Raw genomic sequence first — 24,068 nt, forward strand, 5'->3', positions numbered from 1 at the left:
TCTGGTGACCTCACATTCCTCTTTGCCTGACTTACAACACCAGCCAAGGCATGTTTGCTCACTTACAAATAAACATGACCATGTGGTGGCTTAGTTTTACTTTTCATGGGGCTTAATACATTCATCAGCTTGGGGGGGACTTCTTTTCCAGGTGTTTTTGGGGGGCTGCATTCATTGGACTGGGACTATTCTAGTGACCTCTCAGTCTGCTCTTTCCGATGGACTAAGGCAAGTTTGCCTACTCATGAGTAAATGTGCAGTATGGCTCAGTTTCACTTTCTATACAGCTCCATGCATTTTTGTTTGCTGGTTTTTTGGCCATAACTTTTGATAGGATGTAGATACTTTACTCTGGTTTTTCATTGCATTCTGCTGTAAGTGCTCCATCCAATGGTACGTATATAACAGGGGTGCCCAAACCCCGGCCCTGGGGCCACTTGTGGCCCACGAGGACTCCCATTGTGGCCCTCAGGGAGACCCCAGTCTCCAATGAGCCTCTGGCCCTCCGGAAACTTGCTGGAGCCCACACTGGCCCGACACAACTGCTCTCAGCATGAGGGTGACTGTTTGGAATTAGCTGTGGGATGAGGGCTCCCTCCACTGCTTACTGTTTCATGTTTGTGATGCAGTAGCAGCAGCAAAGAAAAGGCCAGCCTGGGCAGGAGGTCTGGTCTAAAGGATCGAGCCACCGTTTGCCTGAAGATAACATTCGAAGGTCGCCAGTTCAAGGCCACTGGCACAGTGAATGGTGAGACCTTGAAGCAGCTGCCGAACTGAGTTATTCCACCTGCTCTCTGGTGAGCAAAGAAGCGTCTTGGCCGCCCTTCAAGTGAGAGATGAAGGAGCTGCTTATCAGCCTGCGTGGGAGGAAGCTGGAGACCAGAAAGTGAACCCAGATCGCAAAAGATCCATCTGAAATGTTGCATGGTTGGTTCTTGAAAGACAGAACCTTTCTTCAATTGTAAAAATCCCTACAGGGATTTAGAACAGCCTGCCTATGTAAACCACCTTGAACTAAAGTCTGAGGAGAAATTGATGACCAAGAAAGGCAGTATATAAATACCTGTATTATTATTATTAATGCTTTGTGCAAGGCCTTTTATATGGACATGTGCTGCCCAGCCAGTAACTCATGATAAACGGTGGTAGGAGGTTTGGCTTGATGGGCAGAGCTACAAAGCCTGCTTTTCAAGTGCTCAAAAAAGCCCTCCCATTCCTCCTGAGCCTCTTACTGTTGTTTGTTGCATTGCATCTGGCCTCCCACCCAGAAGTAACTAGCAATGACATCATCACCATTTACTTCCAATGGTACTTCCAATAGGTGGACCATGCAGAGTAGTATGGCAGGGGACCAAAGTTGAGAAACACTGGTCTAGAGATGAAGCATAACTCCACCTAAAACTGAAAAGGTTATGTAAATAGGTGTCAATTGTATGCAAACAGAACCAATGAGTCTTTCTGCATGTGTGGTTTGGGATTGTGGCATCAGTTACTGAACAGGAGCCACTCCCAGAGTCCCATGATTTGGAATAGATTTTTACTTCCTTTAGAAACAGAAATAAATTGACAACAGGAAATTGGCAGTTTGTTTGCAAAGGCATCAGACTCAAACATTAAGCCTTTTGTAAATAGAATCATTTGCTAGTCCATTTAAGCCCTGAGTTGACACTATAAGTGAGGGGCAATTCAAACAGGGAGAGGGAGGCTTGTGAACATCCCCCTCCTTTATTGGTAATTCTTGCACCTGCAGCTGGTAACTAAGAGCCATAGGAAGTGTCACAGCACTGAAAGTCCCTCCTAATGAAGAACACCAATATCCTGATGGCTTTTTAAAAAAAAATCATAAAATATTGCACACTGCCTCAAAAACTTCAGAGTTCACACCACATGGATAGTCAACTCATTATGTTCTCTTAATAGTCATCCTGAAGTGGGTCAAGTGCATTCTTGAAGAGCTACAATTAAGAAATGTGCCAAAATTGTCATAATTAAAGATATTTGTTTCCGGTGAGTAAGATAGCATTACAGCCTAAGTCTTACTGAATACAATGGGCTTACTTATGAGTAAAACACACAATTTTTAAACACCTCTAGTCATAATTTCAATTTGCCTCATTGCCTCAAACAGAACCAAAATATTGCTGATAGTTGACCTTTAGAATATAACTAATACATATAGTTTTGTACCAAAACTCATAAAAAGTATTGGTGAAAATAACGTATTCTTGAAGTCAAGGGTGGGAAAACTTTCAACTTTAAGGATTCTGGAACATGTATAGAAGTGAGAATTTCAGCAAGTGTAGCTTGTCATCTCACAGATGACAAACTGTACCTTTGAAAATTGTCTCTCCTACACAAAGGTCTGAAATCCCTAAAGTTGAAAGTTTGCCCACCCCTGCTTTAAACCATTGAGTTCTTGGAACACCAGAAAAAAAAACCCTAGCTTGTTAGGCCCCCAAAGACTGCTACTAAAATATAGGTATGCCTTGTATTAAGCTGCCTGTGCTTGGGCCAATGAGTTTCAGCTTGTCCAGAGCTGGGACCCACCACAAACACTAACCTGGAACATGGGATTCACCTTCAATAGCCAGCACACAAGTGGTCACACTACCACAGTTCTTCGTCTTCCTTTTCCTGCCTGGTGGTAGCCGGCTTGTATCGGGATAGTTGCTACTGTATTATTCTGCTTTTGAGGGTTTAGTGGAAATATGCACTCACTTGAAAAGTGGGGGAGAAAAAGAATGGAGGCAAGGCAGAATAGACAGAGTGTGCAACAGGGGAAAGCAGATGGATACATGGGATTTCAAGGGGACCTATTGAATATTGGCAAATTGGCCAAAACACTCTCCCCATAAGGTCAGAGTCTCCAGTATGATTTACCTCATCTAGGACCCCTTAGTCCTGGCTGCTTCTCAAACTGTACAAGCCTGCCCCTCAAATCAAAATGGCAACAGCAGCACAGCCACAACCCAGCTCAGGTCAGGTTGCAACCCACTCTTGGATTCCAATCCACTTGTTGAAGACCAATGCTTTAGGCAACGCCCTATGTAACATGTGACCAAAATGCATAATGCAGGAGTCTTGCATGCCTTTTTTCACACCTGGTGAGCTTTCAGCATTTTAGGTCATTGCTAATGATAGAACATGTGAATTGTGTGTTTTCAGTGTTGAACTAAGAGATAAAGGACAGGAGTAACACTATTCATTTTCTCCCCAAGATATGCAACATCTGAGGTAGGAATTGGGGGGGGGGGAATAGAATGAAAGTAATACACAACACACATATATGCACACACAGCACTCTTATGAATATGCCTGTGGCTTTTATTACAGGACCATTATTCTGAGTACTGCACTGATGATCAGGCCTCAAGCTCCTTTGATGCATCTCTGCCATAATGCTTCAGCGAGCTGTAAAACACATTTGTGCCTCCTTGGCAGTTGGCTGGGCTGGTGCAGGGACACTTGCTAGCCCACAGAGGCTGCATCCAGCCTCCACACTGGGGAGGGAGGGGTCTGGGGAGGGCAGGGGGACAGTGTTCCCAGGGGCAGGCAGGGGGCAGGAGATGGGGCTGGGACCCTGTGATTATGCCAAATCCCAACCCCATTCCCCGAGCAGCATGGAGCCTCTCTGTTCTCCTCTGACTTGTGCCACCTCCTGAGGTGGTGCAAGTGTGAGGAGACCCAATGGGGCATGATGGCTTACCTGGGGGTAAGGGGAAGAGTTTCCCCTTGCCTCCAGCTGAGCCACTACTGGTCCCAGTCTTGCACTAGATACAACACAGGCCTCCTGCCCTGCCTGTTTCAGAACAAGAAAGGATTGTGCTGTGAGGCAGACAAGATTTCCTAAAAGGCAGCTTGATCTTCATTACCAATCTTCTCTGACCCCTAAGAGTATGTTAGGCATATTCTAGGTCACACATTCAGTTTAAGTTCACATGGCAAAAGGCAGCATAAAGTTCAACAGACCTGTCCAGTCTCCTGCACAAATTGCATGCCCTAAAACCTGCTCTGGGGTTCCACAGCTGATGTGCAGGAGTTTGCTCAGCAGATAATTCAGTGAAAAGAGGTATTTGATGGAAAACAAGTTCTGAAAACAACTGCTTTAAAGTACCTAAAACTATGGTGCTAAGTAAATGAAATCTACTCTAAATAGATTGTCTCATCAAAATCAATTGCTTGAGTAGAACCATTATACAAGAAGACAGGCCTTTGTAGAGCTAGCAGTTCTTTGATATGATCACACTTACTGTTGAGGTTTATCATGGCTAGTACTTGTGCTTCCCACAAACCGGTTCTTCCCACTCTATTTATTTCTTAGAATATTATTATTAACAGTATTTATATACCAACGAAATCAACTTGAAACAGTCATACAAAATAGTTTATTGCTCACTTTTTTAAAAAAACACTTTTCATTCTAAAAGTTGCATGACTTAAGTCAGCATACAGCCATAAGCATTTGAAGTCACATTCTAGGTGAACAATACATTCAGTTCATTCATCAGAAATCCAGGCTTAGGATTCATACCCACTGTACTCTTGCCTATTTGTCATCAGGTCAAGCTACATGGGTCATCTAGGCAGATACACCAGCCCTGCTGGTTTCACCGACTTTGGTGCATACACCAATTTATTAGGCCAAGGCTTTTAAAAGGAACAAAAACTTAATATTCCATCCCATCTTGACTAAGGAGATCTAACCATTTGGCTATTGTCATGTCAATGCCCCAGTACAGATTACATACCTTGCCCTAGTAATTACACTGTACAACCTAGTTCACCATACATTTATTAAATACAGATGTTTGTACCTTTATACACTATATACAGATCACAAATTTTATATAGGTGATGGCATTTCTACTGTATGTGAAGTGTAATCTAAACAAAATTAATTCACTTTTATGGAAGTAGAGATTAAATACAAAGTCTTTGTTTTTGCATTGTAAAGTCTTTGCAAATTCTCATGCCACAAGTTTTAACCATTACAGGTTAGCACATCACCTAGACCTACACACTAATCAAAACCTTGATCTGCTTATTCCATGCAATTTCTCTCACTTTTACTAAAGAAGAGGAAAGAACAAGCAAACTCATTAGCCATTATTGGAAACACAGTTCTTGTATTAAACCAGCTTTTTGGCTTACTCCTTCAAGAGGCCAAGCTTTTTCAGAGCCTCCTTTCTGTGCTCTTCTGGCACTCCTTTAGGGGTGATTTTTACACTGACACAAGGTGGCCTGGGCAGCTTAGCGGGGTTCTGAAGTGGATAGGATCTTCGCTTGTCACTTTTATCCTGCTCAGCATTATGCGTTCTGTTTTCCTTCAGATCAATGAAGTCTTTCCCCATGCCAAGAGAAGCTGGGCGTGATCGGCTATTCCTAAGAAAATTTGGTGTTATCTTGTCCAAAAAGGATGTCTTGCCCAGTGAACTACTGTTCTTAATGTTCTTATCTTCACTGCCACAGGAGATGTAGCTGCTCAGACCCACACCTGAACGTTCAAGTGTGTTGGATTTGAAGTTTGCCTGTTTGATGCCTGGGTTGTTGAACACTGGATGGATTTCTTTCCCACCAACTTGGTCATGCTGTTGGTCAGGCTTCTTATGAGGAATGATGTCATCCACATTTAAGTACTCCCTACTGTTAGTCTGAGTTTCTCTTGGTTTTGAGGAAATATGGTTTTTGATCCCAAAATCACTTCTATTTTTCTCTTTATCTAGTGGCAAACCCAGTTTCTCAAGAGCTTCCCGCCTGGCTTTCTCCTGTTGATTTTGCAGAGAATGCGGCCTTTCCATTGAAAAGTCACCAGTCGCAGCTCTGGGTCTGCCATTTGATGGAGCCAGCACTTTTATTTTGTGGCTTGGATCTATGTCGAACGACACAGCATTACTTTTGCTGGTTTTGAGGATAATATTTGGGGGCAGTTTCCTGGGCTTGGGGGCAGTGGGAGGACCTTGCTTGGTGTTGGAATCCAGGGGAACTTCTTCCAGCGCAGGTGTCTGATAACTATCTTGAGTACTGATAACTTTTTCAGAACTTTTCTTGTTACTTTGGGGAGAAAGAGGTTGCAGAACAGCTTCTTTTCCAACAGCGAGCTCCATCTTCTCTGGGGAAGGCTGTTGCTGGGCAGCTGTGGCCTCATTTCCCTCCACTATATCTGTGTTTGTCTTAACTTCAGAATGATAAGGCATCCCATTTTCAGTATTCTTAAGTGGTAGCTCTTGCCCTTCTTTGAGATGACCTCGCCTCTGGTCTTGGAAAGTTTCAGGGAGTGGAGTAATTACAGATTCTAACGTAGAAGTATTTGTTTGGATACTTTTACTGGGCTGGTCATTTGGCATGTCCACAATCTTGTGCTTCGGAGGACCCCATGATGGTATGATCCGAGGAGCTTTTGGATCATCAGCATTCATGCTCGTTTCAGCAACGGAAGATTTGGCTGTTTGGGGGACATTGTTTACACTGATATTCCTTGGAAAGCTGTGGTAGCCTGAACTGGGGGTGACAACAGGAACAGAACCCAGCAGATTCTTTTTGCCCTTTTGTTCTGTTTTTTTATGCTTTCCGATGTTTTCATGGTCCAATTCTATAAGAAATTGAGAAGGGGAGGGATAAGGAGAGAGGAGAAGAATAAGCAATGTCTCCCATGCATATTTTTGGGCAACCCCAAAAACCTTAGTTAAGAGTGATAGCCCCAATGAAGAGCACAAAAGAACAGCAGGTGAATGTAGGCTAAAAATGGAAAAAGTGAGATTCGACCCTCGTATTACATTTTGCCCATAATAAAATAATCACAAAGCAACTTTGCTATAATCCATTTTGAGAGGCTCTGGATGATACAATGTGAGGTGAACATTAGATGAGCAAGCTCCTCATCTGAGCACAACTTAAAAATCTCTAGGACAAAAGATATCCAAGTTCCATGCTTTGGAAAACCAGAACAAATCCAAACCCTTAAAATTGCTTGTCTTGCACTGGTAAGACACTTGCTCATACCAAATGAGGATGTACTGAATGCAGGCCATAAGTCAGGGCACCAAAGTAACTTAAAATATTTTAAAATCTCCTGGCAACAAACATGAAAAATAATATGAAATTAATTAGGCCAGGGATCCAAAGAATAAAATGGCCAAAACATCTGTTTGCATGTCAAATGCTGAATTATTGTACAATGGGAATAAGTATTTTGAGAGCAAGCATATTCATTTTTCAAGGTCATAAAAGGACTTCAGGTTTTCCACATTATGTCAAGACTCTGTTTTGTCCTGAACTGTGATATTTAAGTTGTCAACACTGAAGTAATACCTATGCCCAAATGCTTTACATAAAGATATCCTCACTTCCTTTTCTTTCTGTGTGCCAAGCCAAGATTTTCTTTGGCAGTGTTATAGTTTGCTCTCATACAAAATATAAGCCTTGAACTTTTGGAAAAGTTGCCTATGTAAACAAAAGCAGTAGAGAAACTGTATCAATGCTCCCTTTTCACACCTTTATGTTAAACTAGGAACAAAGCTTTTGACAAAGCAGGCCTGTTGCAGATCTGTAGATCAGCGGATCTCAAACTATAGGTCAAGACCCACTTGGCGGGTCATAGCCCATGGTTAGGTGGGTTATTATTTAGGCCCAACTGCCCACCCTTGCTTTCATCTGGCTCCAAACTGAAGTCAAAATGACTCAACCGGAGGCCATTCTGGATTGTGACATACTTCCAGAAGCTGCTCATGGCAGGCCCAGGATGGCCCCCTAAGACCTCCATGGGCTTCAGAACACCTCTGGAAATGATTCCTGGCTCATTTCCAGTTTGGCAAACATCCAAACAGATTGCACCCCAAGGTGTTTGAGGCCTGTTTTGAGTCACAACACCAGTACCAGAGTCCAAGGTGGGTTGCAGCTCTATGAAGTTTGAGAGCCACTGATTAAGAGGACACCTCACATGCTTTACCTTTGGGAATGTCTCTTGTTGGCCATGTCCGTGGATGCTTGGAAGGCTCAGCAGTCTCACCATCATCAGCAGAGACCCCACTGTCTGCTTCAGTATCCAGAGAATCTAAGGTTTCTTCAAGGAACATCAGACATTCTTTCTCCTCCACTGAAAGGTAGTCATAGCCGCCGTGACTCTTCACAATAAAGCAAACAGTTATTAAAACAAAACCCTGAGTCAGTGATTATCAACCTTTTCCATCTCATGGCACACTGACAAGGCACTAAAATGGTCAAGGCACACTACCAGGCTTTTGACAATTGACAAGGCACACAATGCTGCCAGTGGGGGCTCACATCTCCCATTGGCCCTAATAATAAATGACTTTCCCCCAAATTCCTGTGGCACACCTGTGGACCACTCGCAGCACACCAGTGGTTGAAAATGGCTGCCCCGAGTTATGCTAAATGGCAACACACCAACAACAATGGACCTCATCCCCATTTTCCTACCCCTTCCTAGCCTTGTTAAACCCTCAACCACTTAGAGCAAAACTACACATTGTGTAGCATTGCAAGTATTCAGTCCTTGTTCATTTGCTAATAGCACAAGGCAGAGGGACTTCCAATTAAAACATTTCACATTCTCAATGTAGCTGGTGGGGAGAGTGCAATCAAGAACTAAATCACAGCATGGTTAAAGTACTAAAGCCCCCTTTCCGGCTGTGTTTTGAGGCTATTTTGCACAACCTCCCAAGTTACTGATAGAAGAATGGCCAAACACACATATTCTACACAGTGTATAGTTACCGACTGCAGCTAATGGCAAGTCAGTTCCCCTGTAGCATTTACGCAGAAGTGCTAGCCAATCCAAAGTTAATACAGTCCCTAATGGAATTTCTTTTGTCAAAGAGTTCATTCATTTCTCAAGACGTCTGTTGAAAAGAAGTCATCGCAGTTTTCATTACTGTTGAAAACACTGCCAGTCATTTGAGACAAGGAATTTCAACAGTATATTAGATTTTAGGTTTAAAGTACAATAGGTGCACTGAGTCTCTCTGTTAAAAACAGTTTGTGAATTAGATCTACTAACTTTTAAAATTCATTTAGAATTAAGTTGCTATCGGTATTCCAGCTGGAACGAGGAGTTCTATGAAAGAACTATTCAATTGTAAAAATCCCTACGGGGGTTTAGAACAGCCTGCCTATGTAAACCGCCTTGGATTAAAGTCTGAGGACAAATCTAATGACCAAAAGAAAGGCGGTATATAAATACCTGTATAAATAAATAAATAAATATTCTTGGACACTGATATATACAAAACTATTGTGTGCCAGACTCTTCAAAAACACACTGACAGTGTAACCCTATACATCTTTACCCAGAAGCAAGTTCGAATGTGTCCAGTGGGGCTTATTCCTTTACAAGCGTGTTTGGATTGCAGTGAGCCTTTTTAAATTACCAGCTTGTACATTTTGATCATTTTAAATACAGTAGCAGAACCCCAGGTGATATGACAAAAGACAATAAGGTGAAAAAACATTATGTACAAGCAGAACTGGAGGGCTGAAGTGTTAGCCAGGTAAGTCATATATTGGATCCTTTTTACCTCTTCTAGGATGAGCTGTGCAAAATACCTTTCCCCACAAGGTATGGGCTTCTTACAGAGACCAGAAATAAGGATTGGGACCACACAAAAGAGGAACTTCCTTGCCCATCCTCAGTAATTATGAGCACACATTTATTTCTAGCATGCAATAAGATAAACGGGCTTTCAATTCAGGACTATAATTTGTGGTTAACACATATCTAGTAAGTCTTCAGTCATACAGGAAGTTGTTAGTTTTCCTAGTATCACCATGTGTGTATTTGATATAAACATATCCACACACTTAAGGGATGAGAAACCAACCCTGTCCTACTTGGAATGAATTTGAGATATACATTGGTAGGGTATTTTGCTAGAGTGGGGTAGTGGTTGGAGATGGGGCAGAGATGCAGGTGCAAATCTTTGCTGAGCCATGAGGTTTACCCTTCCAGCCTAACCTATTTCATAGGGACATTGTGAGCATAAAATCAGATAAGTAGTAAATGCTGCCCAGTGATTGATACAAATGTGATAATTAAAATCACACATTGAACAGCAAGCAGCTAGTTTTTTAACAAGAGAAAAGGGAGCCTTTTAAGAGAGAGAGAAAATTGGGTTAGTTCACAATTTCAAAAAGAGCCAAACTTGATTCAATGGCAGCTATTTTGTGTGTTTCACACAGAACTCCACACTACCAATCATGCAGATTTTAAAAGCAAAAAAGATGGGGGAATGCTTTACACTCCCCTCCCTTGGTTTACTTCCCTGGAGAGCATCTAGGTCAGGGGTGTCAAACATAAGGCCCGGGGGCCAGATGCGGCCTGTGGAAGCTTTTTATCCAGCCCTCAGGCTCTCAGCTGCTGAGCAGTGCTGACGTGTTACTGCTGAAAGGGCAGCCCACTTGAAAACTGAGTTCTCCCATATCTTGAAATATATATATTTTCTTTTCTGTCATTTGCAGCTAATGAGTTCCCAAGTGAGAAAAAGTGCTTATTTTTGGTTATGACCTGTTTAATGGCATCACTTCCTGCCTAATGACATTACTTTCAGCCCTCAGCAGGCATCATGAATGCTATTCGGCCCTCTATATGAAATGAGTTTGACACCCCTGATCTCGGTGCTTCTCCTACAACCAAGGTCTCTTCTGGAATCTTATGAAGGAAAATCTTCTGGAGGAAAAATCCAGTATGGGGTACAAGCCATGATGTGTATGCGCAACCTCCTGATTTTAGAAATGGGTTATGTCAGAATACCAGATGCAAGGGAGGGCACCAGGATGAGGTCTCTTATGCGGTGTGCTCCCTGGGGCATTTGGTGGGCCGCTGTGAGATACAGGAAGCTGGACTAGATGGGCCTATGGCCTGATCCAGTGGGGCTGTTCTTATGTTCTTATGGAATTGAAACCCTGGCTAGGAGAAAAGTGGTTAAGAGAGGGAGTGCAATAGTGGGCTGGGATACCATTCTGTACTCCTTACCTGCACACTCCTTTTCCTTTTAAAACTCGACTCCACCCCCTTTTTTCCATATGGTTGGGACAGGGTACCATTTAGATTGGGAACTGCAGTCATCATTTCCAGGTTGGCCCCAAGTCTCTACATTTGGATTTGAGGGCTCAGACTGATATTTGCAGGGTATGAATAATCATATTGGGCCAGTTCATAGGGTACTTTACTGTCTAGACCAGGGGTGGGCAAACCCCAGCCCAGGGGCCATTTGCAACCCTCAAGGTCCCCCAATCCAGCCTGCAGGGAGCCTCCAGTCTCCAATGAGTCTCTGGCCCTTCAGAAACTGTTGGAGCCCGTGTGGCCTGCAACTGCTGGTCACGACTGCCAGCTGCAAGCTGAGGGTGCAAGAACTGAGTTAGAGCAAGTTTCCGTGTATTTTCTGTTTTTCCTTGGACATTTTAACCCCTTCCTCATTGCCTCTGAACAACTCATGCTCCATGTGTTTCTGGCTTGGTCTGTATGTTTTCATTGTGCAAGAGGTGTGTGGCAAACAGTTCATAGTTCTCACGTGGTTCTACATACCTATATTATAGTTCTCCTGTGTATTATAAATAAGCTCTGTAAAATTCATTTATTCATATAAGTCCCATCTCCAATGTATTCATTTATTTAAATTTGAAATGTTAATTTTTTTCTTCTCCTGGTCAGAGATGATGTGGCCCTTCTGCCAAAATGTTTGCCCACCCCTGGGCCAGAGGCTCATTGGAGACTGGGAGTTTCGAGGGCCGCATTGAGAGGGCCAGGGCCAGGGTTTGGGCACGCCTGGTCTAGACCACAAGCCACGAGTGTGCAGATCATGACGCTATCCCTCCCATCTGGGTTCAATTATGTGGGGATAGGCTTTGACCAGGGGTGTCCAAAGTTTTTGGCAGGAGGGCCACATCAGCTCTCTGACACTGTGTTGGAGCTGGGGGGAAAGAATTGATTTACATTTAAAATTTGAATAAATTTAAATAAGTTTACATAAATGAATATATTAAAGATGAACTTATATGAATGAATGAAGGTCTTGCAGTAGCTCAAGGCCTATAAAAGGCCTTGTACAAAGCAAGGCTGGCCTTTCCTTTGCTGCCGCTACTGCATCACAGATGTAAAACGGCAAGCAGTGGAGGAAGCCCTCATCCCACAGCTCACTGAGAGGTCAAACAGTTGCCCTCACACTGAGAGCAGTTGCATCGGGCCAGTGTGGGCTCCAACAAATCACCGGAGGGCCAGAGGCTCAGTGGAGACTGGGAGCTTCGAGGGCCACATTGAGAGGCCTTGAGGGCCGCAAGTTGTCCCAGGGCCAGGGTTTGGGCACCCCTGGTCTAGGCCACAAGCCACGAGTGTGCAGATCATGATGCTATCCCTCCCATCTGGGTTCAATTATGTGGGGATAGGCTTTGAGCTGTACATAGAAAGCCAGTTCTGACAACATTGCTTCCAACACACAATTAAGCTCTGACACCCAGGTAGGAGGAAGAGTGCAAAACATGTTCATGGCACATTCTTATTCACGTAGGGTTGGTTCAGACAGTAAAGGTTTAGAACTGGCACATTAAGTAATAAATAGCATAAAAGATTGCCAAGTTGTGCAGATGTGAGGTGTTGCAGATGATGCATATTTTGTATTAGATGTCAACATTTCTGGTAATCTCCAGTAATCTTTTTAGTATAGATTTTTTTTTGTTTTCTTGCAACTGACAAGCATTAAAAAGTCTCCACCAGCTCTAGAGCTTTTGTTTCTATCATAAAGCTACTGTTGTCTTTCACTTTTTAAAAACTCCCAACAGATTGATTGAAGAAGTTTCTTAAGTAAAATTCCGTTTTTCTCAACCTAAGGGCAATTTGACACATTCATGCTTATTGCCCAAAGACTGACACGAAACAATGAACTTCATGAATGGAACCAAAATCAAGATACTTTGTTTTAAAGAAAACAGTTCACATGTTAAACTGAAAGACTCTGAACAATATACAGTGCATGTGTGAATCAGTCTCTCTTTAGCCCTTCAGATATCATGCAACAGTAATCTTCTACCTAGGATTAATTGGATTCCGCAGAATCAGGTTCAATCTATAAAAATATACACACAGATTTATAATGAGTATTTAAATCAAATATCTAGCTCCGGATGGTGAAGCAACTGGAACACAATGTCTGTTAAAGATTAAAAAACAAATTAATCCAATCTTTAGGGTGTGCTTCAGATAGTCACAAGGAGCTTCATTGTCCTTAAGACTGTGCATATTTGCTACTTTTTCCTAACCCTATTTTCTTTTCTTCCTATTTGTGGTTGGCTACTCCAGCCTTTATTTTCTCCTGAGGGTGAGGGAATCCAAGTTCTTTGCTAACTGAATGTTGCAATCAGAATTCTACAAAGTAAATCTGAAAAGGCATGCCAGATACTTAAGAACATAAGAACAGCCCCACTGGATCAGGCCATAGGCCCATCTAGTCCAGCTTCCTGTATCTCACAGCAGCCCACCAAATGCCCCAGGGAGCACACCAGATAACAAGAGACCTCATCCTGGTGCCCTCCCTTGCATCTGCAACTTAGAATTTTGAGAAATAATGCAGGAGGACACAAGAATATGAACAACCTTGCTTATAGTATTTGTCTCAATAGAATAGACTAGAATACTTTATTGTCATTGTACAAGTACAACAAAATTTCAATGCACTGCAAGACAAGGACATAAAAACATTTATACAACAAACATGCAATCAATCATATAACACATTCACTCAGAGATGTAATAAATAAATAAAACCCAGTAAAACATTTGAAGATGCTGTGTTATCATATTCCTAATATTACAGGAAGTTAAAAATAGGTATTCATGTTCTCTTCTATTTGGGAAGAAAATATGGCTGGTGTGTGCTACGGGGCTTCTCTGTTGAAGCCAGGAACTTCTGGAGTTAACCACCCATCAAAGATTCACCACTTATACCAGTTGATTTCAGAAGTGCTGCAGGGTTTTTATTTTGCCTGTGTTTTAATGAAAGTTTTTATTCAAAGATGACTTTAAAATGGTTAAGCATTTGTCTGTTATATGTATGTTAACCTTTTCAGATTAGGAGGGACAGAAACATTTAAGTGAGTTTACCGTTTCAGATGGACAGGAGTCAGCGCTGATCATACTGTCACAGCTGCCTGCGCTACCAACAATTGCTGTGGGACCTGGGTCAGCTGTTCCCACCCACAAGTCCTTTTTAGGCATATCACGAATCAGACAAGACAGCCGTAAGATCCAAGAGTTCTGGAGGGGAAACAAAAAGTACACCAACAGTTCAGAACAGCTTTAAGTCAAGACAATGAACAAATGATACAAGTGGCTGTATTTAAACATAGTTCTTAAACAAATATTTTGCATATTTATAAGTGCCTCTCCTACACTCTTGAAAGCTTGCAATATTCTATATTCTGTAAAACAAGGCCCAAATTAACCATCTTTATGAGGTCCACCAGAATCAGTACATGATTCACTAGTGTCTGTCTGTCATCACGTATCATCAGTTTAACCCAGGGGTGCCCAAACCCTGGCCCTGGGGCCACTTGCAACCCTCCAGGCCTCTCAATGTGGCCCTCAGGGAGCCCCCAGTCTCCAATGAACCTCTGGCCCTCTGGAAATTTGTTGGAGCCCGCACTGGCCCGATACAACTGCTCTCAGTGTGAGGGCGACTGTTTGACCTCTTGCGTGAGCTGTGGGATGAGGGCTCCCTCCACTGCTTGTTGTTTCATGTCTATGATACAGTAGCAGCAGCAAAGGAAAGGCCAGACTTGCTTTGTGCAAGGCCTTTTACAGGTCTTGAGCTATTGCAAGACCTTCATTCGTTCAAATAAGTTCATCTTTAATATATTCATTTATGTAAACTTATGTAAATTTATTCAAATTTTAAATTTAATTTAATTCTTTTTTCCCCCCAGCTCCAACACAGTGTCAGAGAGACCATGTGGCCCTCCTGCCAAAAACTTTGGACACCCCTGGTTTAACTAATTAAACACACTTTGAATTGACAAGGACAGCAAGAGGGTTCTATCTCATTCAAACATCAAATTTGAAAATTATTACTACCTATTAGCCAGCAACACTAGAAAAAGCACAGCTCCACTTTCAATAATTCAAGGGTGTTAGCAGTTATAGGAAATGTGCCTGTTTACTTAGGGCAGAAGCCAGGGTGTGTGTGTACCTGGCACATACCTGACATTCCTTGTGTGAAGGAAAATCCCTTAAAGAGAAACAGCAATACTTTCCTGTAAGGGGCAGAGATCCTTTAAGGAGGGCTAATCCAGACAACCTCTTCCTCTACACATATGCTACTCACTGCACAAAGCCAGTTAGGCTGATCCCCCACCAGTCCCAAGGATAAACAGGGGTCTAGCAAGGGATCAAGTAGGTTGCTATGTGGGCTGCAAGGAGAAGTGCCAAAACATTTCAGAGCCCTGTGCATTTTTCGTATTACATGCTGTTGTGTTCTCTACAGTTGGGAAACTGGGAACAAACCACAGACTACCCTCCTTTCCTTTGGAATTTCTCTTGTCCCTTCCACAGCATGTGGTCACATGCTGATGAAACATTACGGTATTAACTATTATTAGAGCTAGTCAGGATTGCCACAGACATGTGATCTGCAAACCCATGAGCCATGTGTTTCTGTTTGGCCTTTCTTTGTGGAGGGGTGGCCCCAATGCAAACACAATGCTAAAATCGGGCTATGGCAAGCTACAGAATTGTGGCAGCAGTGGGATTAAAGAAGAGGGAACACACATGGCTCAACCCTATACTTACTGGCTGTCATCACTGGGTCTCTTCTGCTAGCAGTGATTGCCATAAAACAGCCAGTGCCAGCCATAAAACGCACTCTGGCAGCATGCTACTCAGTGTGCTGCTGGGGATACTGGCAGCAAGGCCAGAGCCTTCCCACTCACATCGTCAGCTCTGCTGTCATCTGCCACAGCAGATAAATCAGTGGGAGGGTGGAGGAGAGCAGAATGGGGGTGACAAAACTGGGCAGGGAGGGGGAGGGGAGACTGAAGGAGGGGTTGATCTGGCAGTGATGATACATGCCAGATCCAATCCCCCTTTCTCTTCTTGGACTTGGACCTGCACTAGTGATTTTGCTAGCCCAAGGAGCCCCATTGTGGGTCAGGAGGCTTACAAAGGTGTGAGGGGATTTAAATCCCTTTTCACCTCCAAAGCCTCCTGATCTGCCTCCTCCCCCCAATACAGCGTGCGCATTTTTGTCACAGCTGTACGGGGTGGGGGGGAGGAAATAGGATTGAGCTCAGTATTGTAGCACCAAACCTGTACACCAGGTTTGTGCACCAAACCTGAAAAAGCTTCCCTGTGCACCTGGGAGCCCCCTGTACCAGACTGAGGTGGCACAAGTAGCCCTGGCCAGAGCCTGTTTATTTCCTAGCTTTTCACTAGAAAGTCTGGAGGAGTTGTGGTCTCAGACAACCGCACCCTGTGAAACCATTACAGTGCCTATACTTTTCCACCCAGCTGCAAGCCTCTCCTAATCTGTGCTCTCTGCCCTTCCTGTTCAGATAGCATAAGCTTCAGTCCTAAGGCATTGCCAGTTGCTGTACTGTAGTCTCTCTCCCCCTTGATGTGTGCAGCAAAACACTGAGCAGAACTTCTATAGTTCTCAAAACAACTTCCAGTCCGAGTCCAGTAATCACATGGATATGGGAGGCATCACACAAATTCTGTTCAAGCAACAAGTGGATTCTCCCTAAGTTTATGCAGCAACACCAGTGGTACAAGACACAAACATTCTGTTGAAGTCTTCCTACCTCTCCCTCCCCAAGCTGTGCTCAATAGGCCCTGCTGTCTTGCAAGGATTCAGTTCACAAGCTTTTTAACCAGTAAGACATTTCCAGCTCCACCCCTCTGCCTGTGTCACATTCTGTAAAGTCCACCAAGAGATGGGAAGACTACTCCCTCTAAACATAGATAATTGGCATCCAAGCTCGATCCACACTACTGAACAGCTATTTTTTCACAATGCAGCAACGTCAGTTCTAGTCGTCAGCAAATGCTAAAGTGCATTTTAGGGAGTGTCCATTTCAAAAACAATAAGCAACCTGAGCAAGTGTGCCATCACTCCAGTGAACATTCTTGTACAATAAAGAGGAAACAACTCTCATGACAAATCTCAGTGCATTTGCGGTGGGTGTGTCAGTTGTGCAGTTCCATTTTCAGAGAGGGGACTGAAGCAAGGCAGCCATTCCTTCTAAATCCTCCACCAGGGCCAGCCCAGCCAAGAAGTGGACTGATGTGGTTTGAGTCAGCAGCAGATTCAGGGTGCTCTTCATCCCAAATCTGTCACTGCCTTCCCCCAACATGCTACAAACAAATGCTTCCCTGGGGCATTTGGTGGGCCACTGTGAGATACAGGAAACTGGGCCTATGGCCTGATCCAGCAGGGTTGTTCGTATGTTAACAAGAGCCACATTGATCCACCCCACATTTGTTAAAATCAAGTAGAAATCGGATCACCTGCTTCCCCCTCTATGTTCTGTCTGCGCACAGAGTTAAATGTTCAAGGTGAGGAGGAAGCATTGCAAGGATCTTTTTCTTTTTTCTGGCAAAGGCAGGCACATCGGGCAGCAAACTTAGATCATCCTTCTCCTCCAATATTAAGCAAGATCCAGATGTGTCTTGGATACCCGCACATACGTGGCAATCAAGCAAAGAGTCAGTTCTATCCCTGGTCAGTTCTGGCCACAAACTTTGCAGGAGGGACAGGATGGGGGGCATTGGAGATGGGGTGGCCCTCTGTCAAAGATGGATGGAGTAGATATTGAAGAGAGTCCAGCTTGGCCATGGAATTGTTGTGGGTTAATTACCAGGACCAAGCAGCAATTTAATAAGGGGGCCATGCTATTGTCCTCCAGATCAAAAACCTGAAGGGGATCCCGAGATGAAGAAACAAATCAGGGAGGCATCCATGAGATGCACTGTTGTGGTCATGGGGGACTTCAGTTATCCTCTCATTGACTAAGTCAAACCATTGGGGAACAGTGACCATGCCAATAAAATAACCCTTGATTTTTAAAGGGCAACTAGTAAGAAAGAAGCTGAACAGGAAAGTCAAAAGGGTCAAATATCTCCAGGGTGCATGGAACTCATTTAAATGACAATAGAGGCCTAGCTAGCTTATATACCACAAGAGGAAGGCTAAGTCCAAGAGGGTGCTGGCATAGCTATCAAGCAGAGTCAGAGCAACTATAAAGGGCAAAGAACCTTCATTCTGTAAATGGACATCTTCCCTTAATAAGGAGAATAAAAGCAACACAAATTCTGACAAAAGACTGAGGAGCGTATACCAAGCAAGGCTACCCACACTTACCTGTGAGCAAGCCCCATTGACCATAATGGGACTTCCTGCTGAATAAGAATGCATAGGATTGGCCTCCAGGGGAAATAAGAACTTTTTCAAATACACTAGTACCAGGAAACCCTTCAGAGAAGCAGTGGTAGACCATCAAGAGAGGGGGAAGATAAAAGGGAACTTGGAGAGGGCAGAAAAATTAAATGAGTTCTTTGCCTCTATATTCATGGCAGAAGAGTTTGGACAGATAAACAGCCCTCCTCTATAGAGTAGCGGTTCCCAAAGTCCTACTCGGACTTTGGGACCACAGTAAGTTTTTACAGGGGCAGGGCAATGGCAGTGATACAATCCCCAGGATTAAGACATATAAAGCCACCCATATTAAGACATATAAAACTATGCATAGAGTTCTTGTCTCTCTCAAACAATACCAGGGTGATCCACTAAAACTAACTGGCAGGTGATTCAGAACAAAAAAAGGAAATATTCCTGTGTTCTGCACATAATTAAACTGTGGAAGTGTGTGCCACAGATGGCACCTGGTCTAGATGCCTTTAATAGGGGATGCACAGATTTATGGAGGAAATGTCCATTACGGGGTATAAGTCATGATGACTATATGCAACCTCCAGCTTTTAGATATCACTGAATGCCAGGTTCAAGGGAGTGGCAACAGGATGCAGGCATCTTGTTGTCTTGTGTGCTCCCTGAAGCATCTGGTGGGCCACTGTGAGATACAGGAAGCTGGACAAGGTAGGCACTTGGCTTGATCCAGCAGAGCTTTTCTTATGTTCACTGCACTTAAGCTCTACAAGTAGAACAATGAATAACATATATGCAACCCCCAAGAATTGCAGGTAGCCCTATGCCATAGAAATAGACAACCAATGCACGTCAGAGCATTAGCAGGAAAATAAACTCTGTCATTGGTATAGGAGTTGACCAACAATAAATTGTTTTCATAAGGAGGTGAGGTTCCTGGTGCTGTATATTATGTTTCTGTTTTAATTATTTTGTTTTAGTTATTCTTTTGATTTTTATTGCACCTGTATAGTGAGTTTTGAGTGCTCTCCTTGGAGGAGAAAGACCGTATTTTTTATACTTTCAAAAGATATAAATTCTTCCCCATACACACTTCCTGACTGAGAGGTTATACCTAATTTTTTCTTTTCTGACATGTGGGTCTCTAGAAGCTAAAGAGACTAAAAGCCAATGAGGACAGGCTATGTGTTTGATGGCCATGTGACTAAGTCATCATGAAATTCAGTTCCTTATCTTATTTAGACTCAGGTTTCCACTTACCTGTATCCACTCCCTGGCCATAGCTAGATATTGAACAAACATGACAATTTTGCAATCAAGGTTGAGTTGGGAAAAAAGTGACCTTCACAGCATGCAGATGTCACCCTCAAGGCCTATGCAGCCAATTTTTTTTCAATGTACAATCAATGTACAGTAAACTTATTTGTTGCAAGTGCTCCAAGGGTACCTGCTCAAAGTAGCAATTCTGTTGCCAGAATATTTTCCCAGGAATTCAAATGTATGAGCACCACCCCTGAGGAAAGCCCTTTTACATATCATCACCAGATGTACCTCCATTAGCAGAGGGACATGCAAAAGGACCCTGTCTGATGATCTCAGGGGAGGGATAGTTTCACGTGGGGAGAGGGGAAATGGTCCTTCAGATAATCTATAGTAAGATATATACATCTTAATTTTCCTTAACAGGAAAGGAGTTCAAGGTTATCAGAAAAAAAAATTTCCTGCACACTCCACCCCCCCTTTTACTATGTACTAGTTAAGCACATTGAAGCAAATGGGCTATTCTTTAAACTATTCCAAGATTCTTATTTCTGCTGCAACAGATTATAACCACTACCTCCTGGGAGTATGCAGCAAGGGAAGTACAATAGTACTGTCCTTAAGCTACCTTTCTTTCAAGCTACCTTGTATACATACATTATTCCTATCCTTTTACTTAAAAGTTATAGATTGAAATCAAAGTGTCACTTGTGCATATTGAAGGATTGCTCAGAGGGGAGCAATTATATCCTCAGTTCACCCCCCCCCCCCAATAACATAGCATTCCAGAAGTCCCTTGAAACTAAAGAGCAACATTTCAGGAGAAGCAAGGACTTCCAGTAGGAAAGCATCAACATTCACACAGAATGTTGCAGGGGTTTTTTTGTTTGTTTTTTGCATCAAAGCCATAGTCTACAGATATAAATAAAATGCTGTTGGTAGTATCCCAAGATCATACAGAGCATAGCTTCATTGACGCGGTTTCCATTAATAGAATTATCTCTGCAAGATCTTAGTGATGATATAACCCACTGTATCTGACAGACCACCTAGGGAATTTACAGAGTTTTTGCATTAGAAAGAATGTTCAAAATATGAAGATATGCAAAAATCAAGACTGACTCTCCTAACAGGATTAGAACCTAGAAACATAATGCCAAGTCTAAAACTAGGGGAAGCATAGTGTACATTGAGAGCAACCTGCTGTGGGAAACTTTGAGATTAGATACATATGATACTGGGTGAAGATTTACAACTTAACATATGGTCTCAGATAACTGTAATGGCAGAGTATTTAAAAGTTAGCATTGTGTACAAACAGCTTGAACACAGATATCTGAATAATTCAGATCCCAAAGATCTCAGAGCTAGCTGTCATTATTTATAGCTACAGAGTCTGAGACTTTAAATATTAACACCCTGAAACCTATGCTTCATTGATAGAAGGTATAGCAATAAAATGTTTTCCTGATGCATTGCTGCTTAAGGAAGTTAACCTAAGATGTGCCTAAGACTTAAGATATCAACAATGTATACATGAGCCAACAGAAGGAGGTGAATCATGGCAGTCCTGATTATGTGACCTTCAGTTACATCGGAGCCTTTTTACGTCTCTAGGATGTTAGTAAATGATACTAAAGCTTCTACATCGAGCAACACAAAAACAGAATCATATATTCAAGATGATTTCATACACACCTACAGGGTGTATAAATCTTGCTACCAATTTCTTTTTAGTTAGAAACACAATACTTGATCTACAAGAGCAGGTTGCTTACTATACAGCTAGAACCATCACAAGAAGGTTGGTAGTGTCACGATTTGTAAGTCACTGTTCTATCACCATGTGGTATATGAGTGAGTTCTTCACTATATTGACACAAGTTAAACATTAACTTAGAGACTTACAAATTGATGCTTGCTAGACGGAGATGTGGATTTTAGTAGAGTAAAATGAAAGTACTCTTGTCTAAAGCTCTGTTCTTTTCCTCCCTATAATCATTAACCCATAACAAGTTATTCAAGAATCACCCTGAATTATAGGAGGATGTCAAAGATAGCATTAGTTTTCCCCACTTTCACTTCTACTCTCTCTCTCTCGTCGAACTAACATTCCAAAAAGTGGTCAAGCTACCAAGAACTTGAATTACCTACCTTACAGAAGGAAGGAAACTAAGATGTGAAATGAAGCTTAGCCTCATAAGAGTGGTTTCCAATGCAAATCCCCAAGCAAATCATTTTAATACAGCACTGCACAAGTTCTAATCTCATAAAATGAGCACAAGCACTAGTAGCTTGGCAATTCATCCCTCTCTTTGGTGGGCGGCGGGGGGGGAGGGGAGTAATCTATATCCCGAATGGCAAACATCAAGATTGTCAAGCACCTGGCAGGTTCCTGTGCAAGACATCTGGGCTGTGTTCAGCATGCAGATTGTTCAGGCAGATTCCAGCATCACCCCATTGTTGCGTTTCCTAATGGTTTGGGTCATCATTAGTGTGAATGAAGTTGCCATACTTTTGGGGAACATGATTGGTTCACCCATTTCATGGAAACAACCCCTAGTAATCATGCAGATCAAACAAAAGAACCACACAAGATTTGCGACTGACTGCCATCTCTACAGGAAGAAATGCAACACATGAACTACAGAATAAGTCACGCCATTGGTATTGACCATGCTACTGAGAGGGCATCGCTCTCTCTTTTCTCTGCAAGTTCATTTGGTAGCTACTTAGGAATGGGCTATTATTGTTGCTTTTATTTTACAGGTTTTAAACAGGTTTGCCCCAGTTTTCAACACACACACAGAACAATACATCAAAAAGTGTCCTGCGATTAAGTTTTTTGTTTATGTAAATAAGAACAGCGAACATTCATGCCATGCCTGTCTGAATATTTATAATTAGCAGAAGGAAGCTGCAGTGGCAGATGTACATTAAATGCTTTCTAATTTTGATTCAGTGGCATGTACCAACACTTCTACATTGCTTTTGTGAAACCACAACAAAACAATGCTCTGCCCAAGACACAGGAAGTGCCAGACACACATTTTTTACCCATTTCTTTAATATAGGTTTTACACCACCTTTTCCCCCCCACTAACACGTGCACAAGCTGCTCAACCCAAACCCACCAAACCATTTCTAGATGCATAAAAGAACACTATTAAATCATTACCCTCAGAGCAACAGGGCTCCACAGACCTAGCTGGCCCTTATCGGGTTGCAAGCACACTTAGTTCCACTTGCTTAACTATACTGAACTGATAAGAGCAGATTTCCTCCTACCCATCCCCCTTCCCATAGGGAAAGTTATTTGTAATATGGAATGGGGGGAGGAAATCTCCACCTTACCAATTTAATGTTAAAAATAATTTTCCATCCAAGCCCATGTAAAATGTTTATTCGAACCCCACTACCTATCACAGGCATAAAAGTATGCATAGTAAGAATGTTGGTCCATTAACCTCTTCCAGATTTTTTAACTTCTCTGCAGTAAAAACAGCAGGGGCAAGATTATTCTCTATGCATTACAGCAGGCAGAAAAAACACAACATAAACATTTCTGTTCCACTAAAACATTAAAGTACAGTAGGACTTAAGAGCTAGTTCTCTGAACAGCAGCATAATTCCCTCCAGCTTCTATACAAGACGAACTGCACTTCATACAGCTTACTTTTGCCAGGAAACTCCAATGTTTCTATATTCTTTCTTTAGCAGCCCAAATAATTCATTAGGAACAGCAGCACGAAAAAGAGCTCAAGTCCAAAAAACAGAAAAGAACCCTGTACAAGTTCCTTCTAAAAATCAAGCTCTCTACTCCCTATTTATGCCAAAATCCAGAAGCACCCTTTCTCCTCCTAAGCAAACATGGCTCAGTTAGAGTTTAACTCACCTTTATTAGGAAATAAAAACAGTTCCAAGTACTCAGCACTGACACAGCCAAGCAAGTAATAGTACCTCCTGCTATGTTCTCTTTATGACCTCCCACTGACTTACCTGGACAGGTAAATTCCTCCTCTGTCTTTCTTCACTCCACCCTGCTGCAGATTTCCAACCAATCACATAACCTCCACCAGACACCTCATTCCAGCTGTTCCTAAAGGAGGGGAGGAAAAGATTAAAGAGCTCTTGGCCAACAACATTTTTTCAGTTTTAAATTTTGGCAGCCACCAGTGAAGCAAGATAGATTAAAAGGTTCTTACTGCATTTTCTTAAGATGAAAACTTTTACAGCTAAAACAAGACTGTTGTGTGCTGCAGGCTGTTCCCCATTGGGTGTACAATGCAGGAGAGAGGTGACTTTTTCAGCAGAAAACAAGCAAGAAATGTTGCTAAATGTCACTAAATGTCAAAAAAGCACAGTCATCCCTATGCGTGGAATGGGGTGGAGTGCAAGCCTGCAAATACTTATATCCCTCTGGAA

At 42.6% G+C, this 24,068-nt stretch overlaps 1 protein-coding gene across 1 annotated transcript; it reads right to left on the reverse strand.

Moving 5' to 3' along the window:
• Positions 1 to 5,147: 5,147 nt before the first annotated feature.
• C4H1orf116 (chromosome 4 C1orf116 homolog) lies at positions 5,148 to 14,221 on the reverse strand. Its single transcript, XM_066622899.1, has 3 exons — positions 14,108 to 14,221; positions 7,946 to 8,120; positions 5,148 to 6,589 (listed from the first exon to the last, which is right to left on the reverse strand). Exons 1-3 carry the CDS (start codon positions 14,219 to 14,221, stop codon positions 5,148 to 5,150), a joined length of 1,731 nt encoding a protein of 576 aa, XP_066478996.1.
• Positions 14,222 to 24,068: the final 9,847 nt, after the last annotated feature.

Source organism: Tiliqua scincoides, chromosome 4 (genome assembly GCF_035046505.1).
Source record: "Tiliqua scincoides isolate rTilSci1 chromosome 4, rTilSci1.hap2, whole genome shotgun sequence".
NCBI lineage: Eukaryota > Metazoa > Chordata > Lepidosauria > Squamata > Scincidae > Tiliqua > Tiliqua scincoides.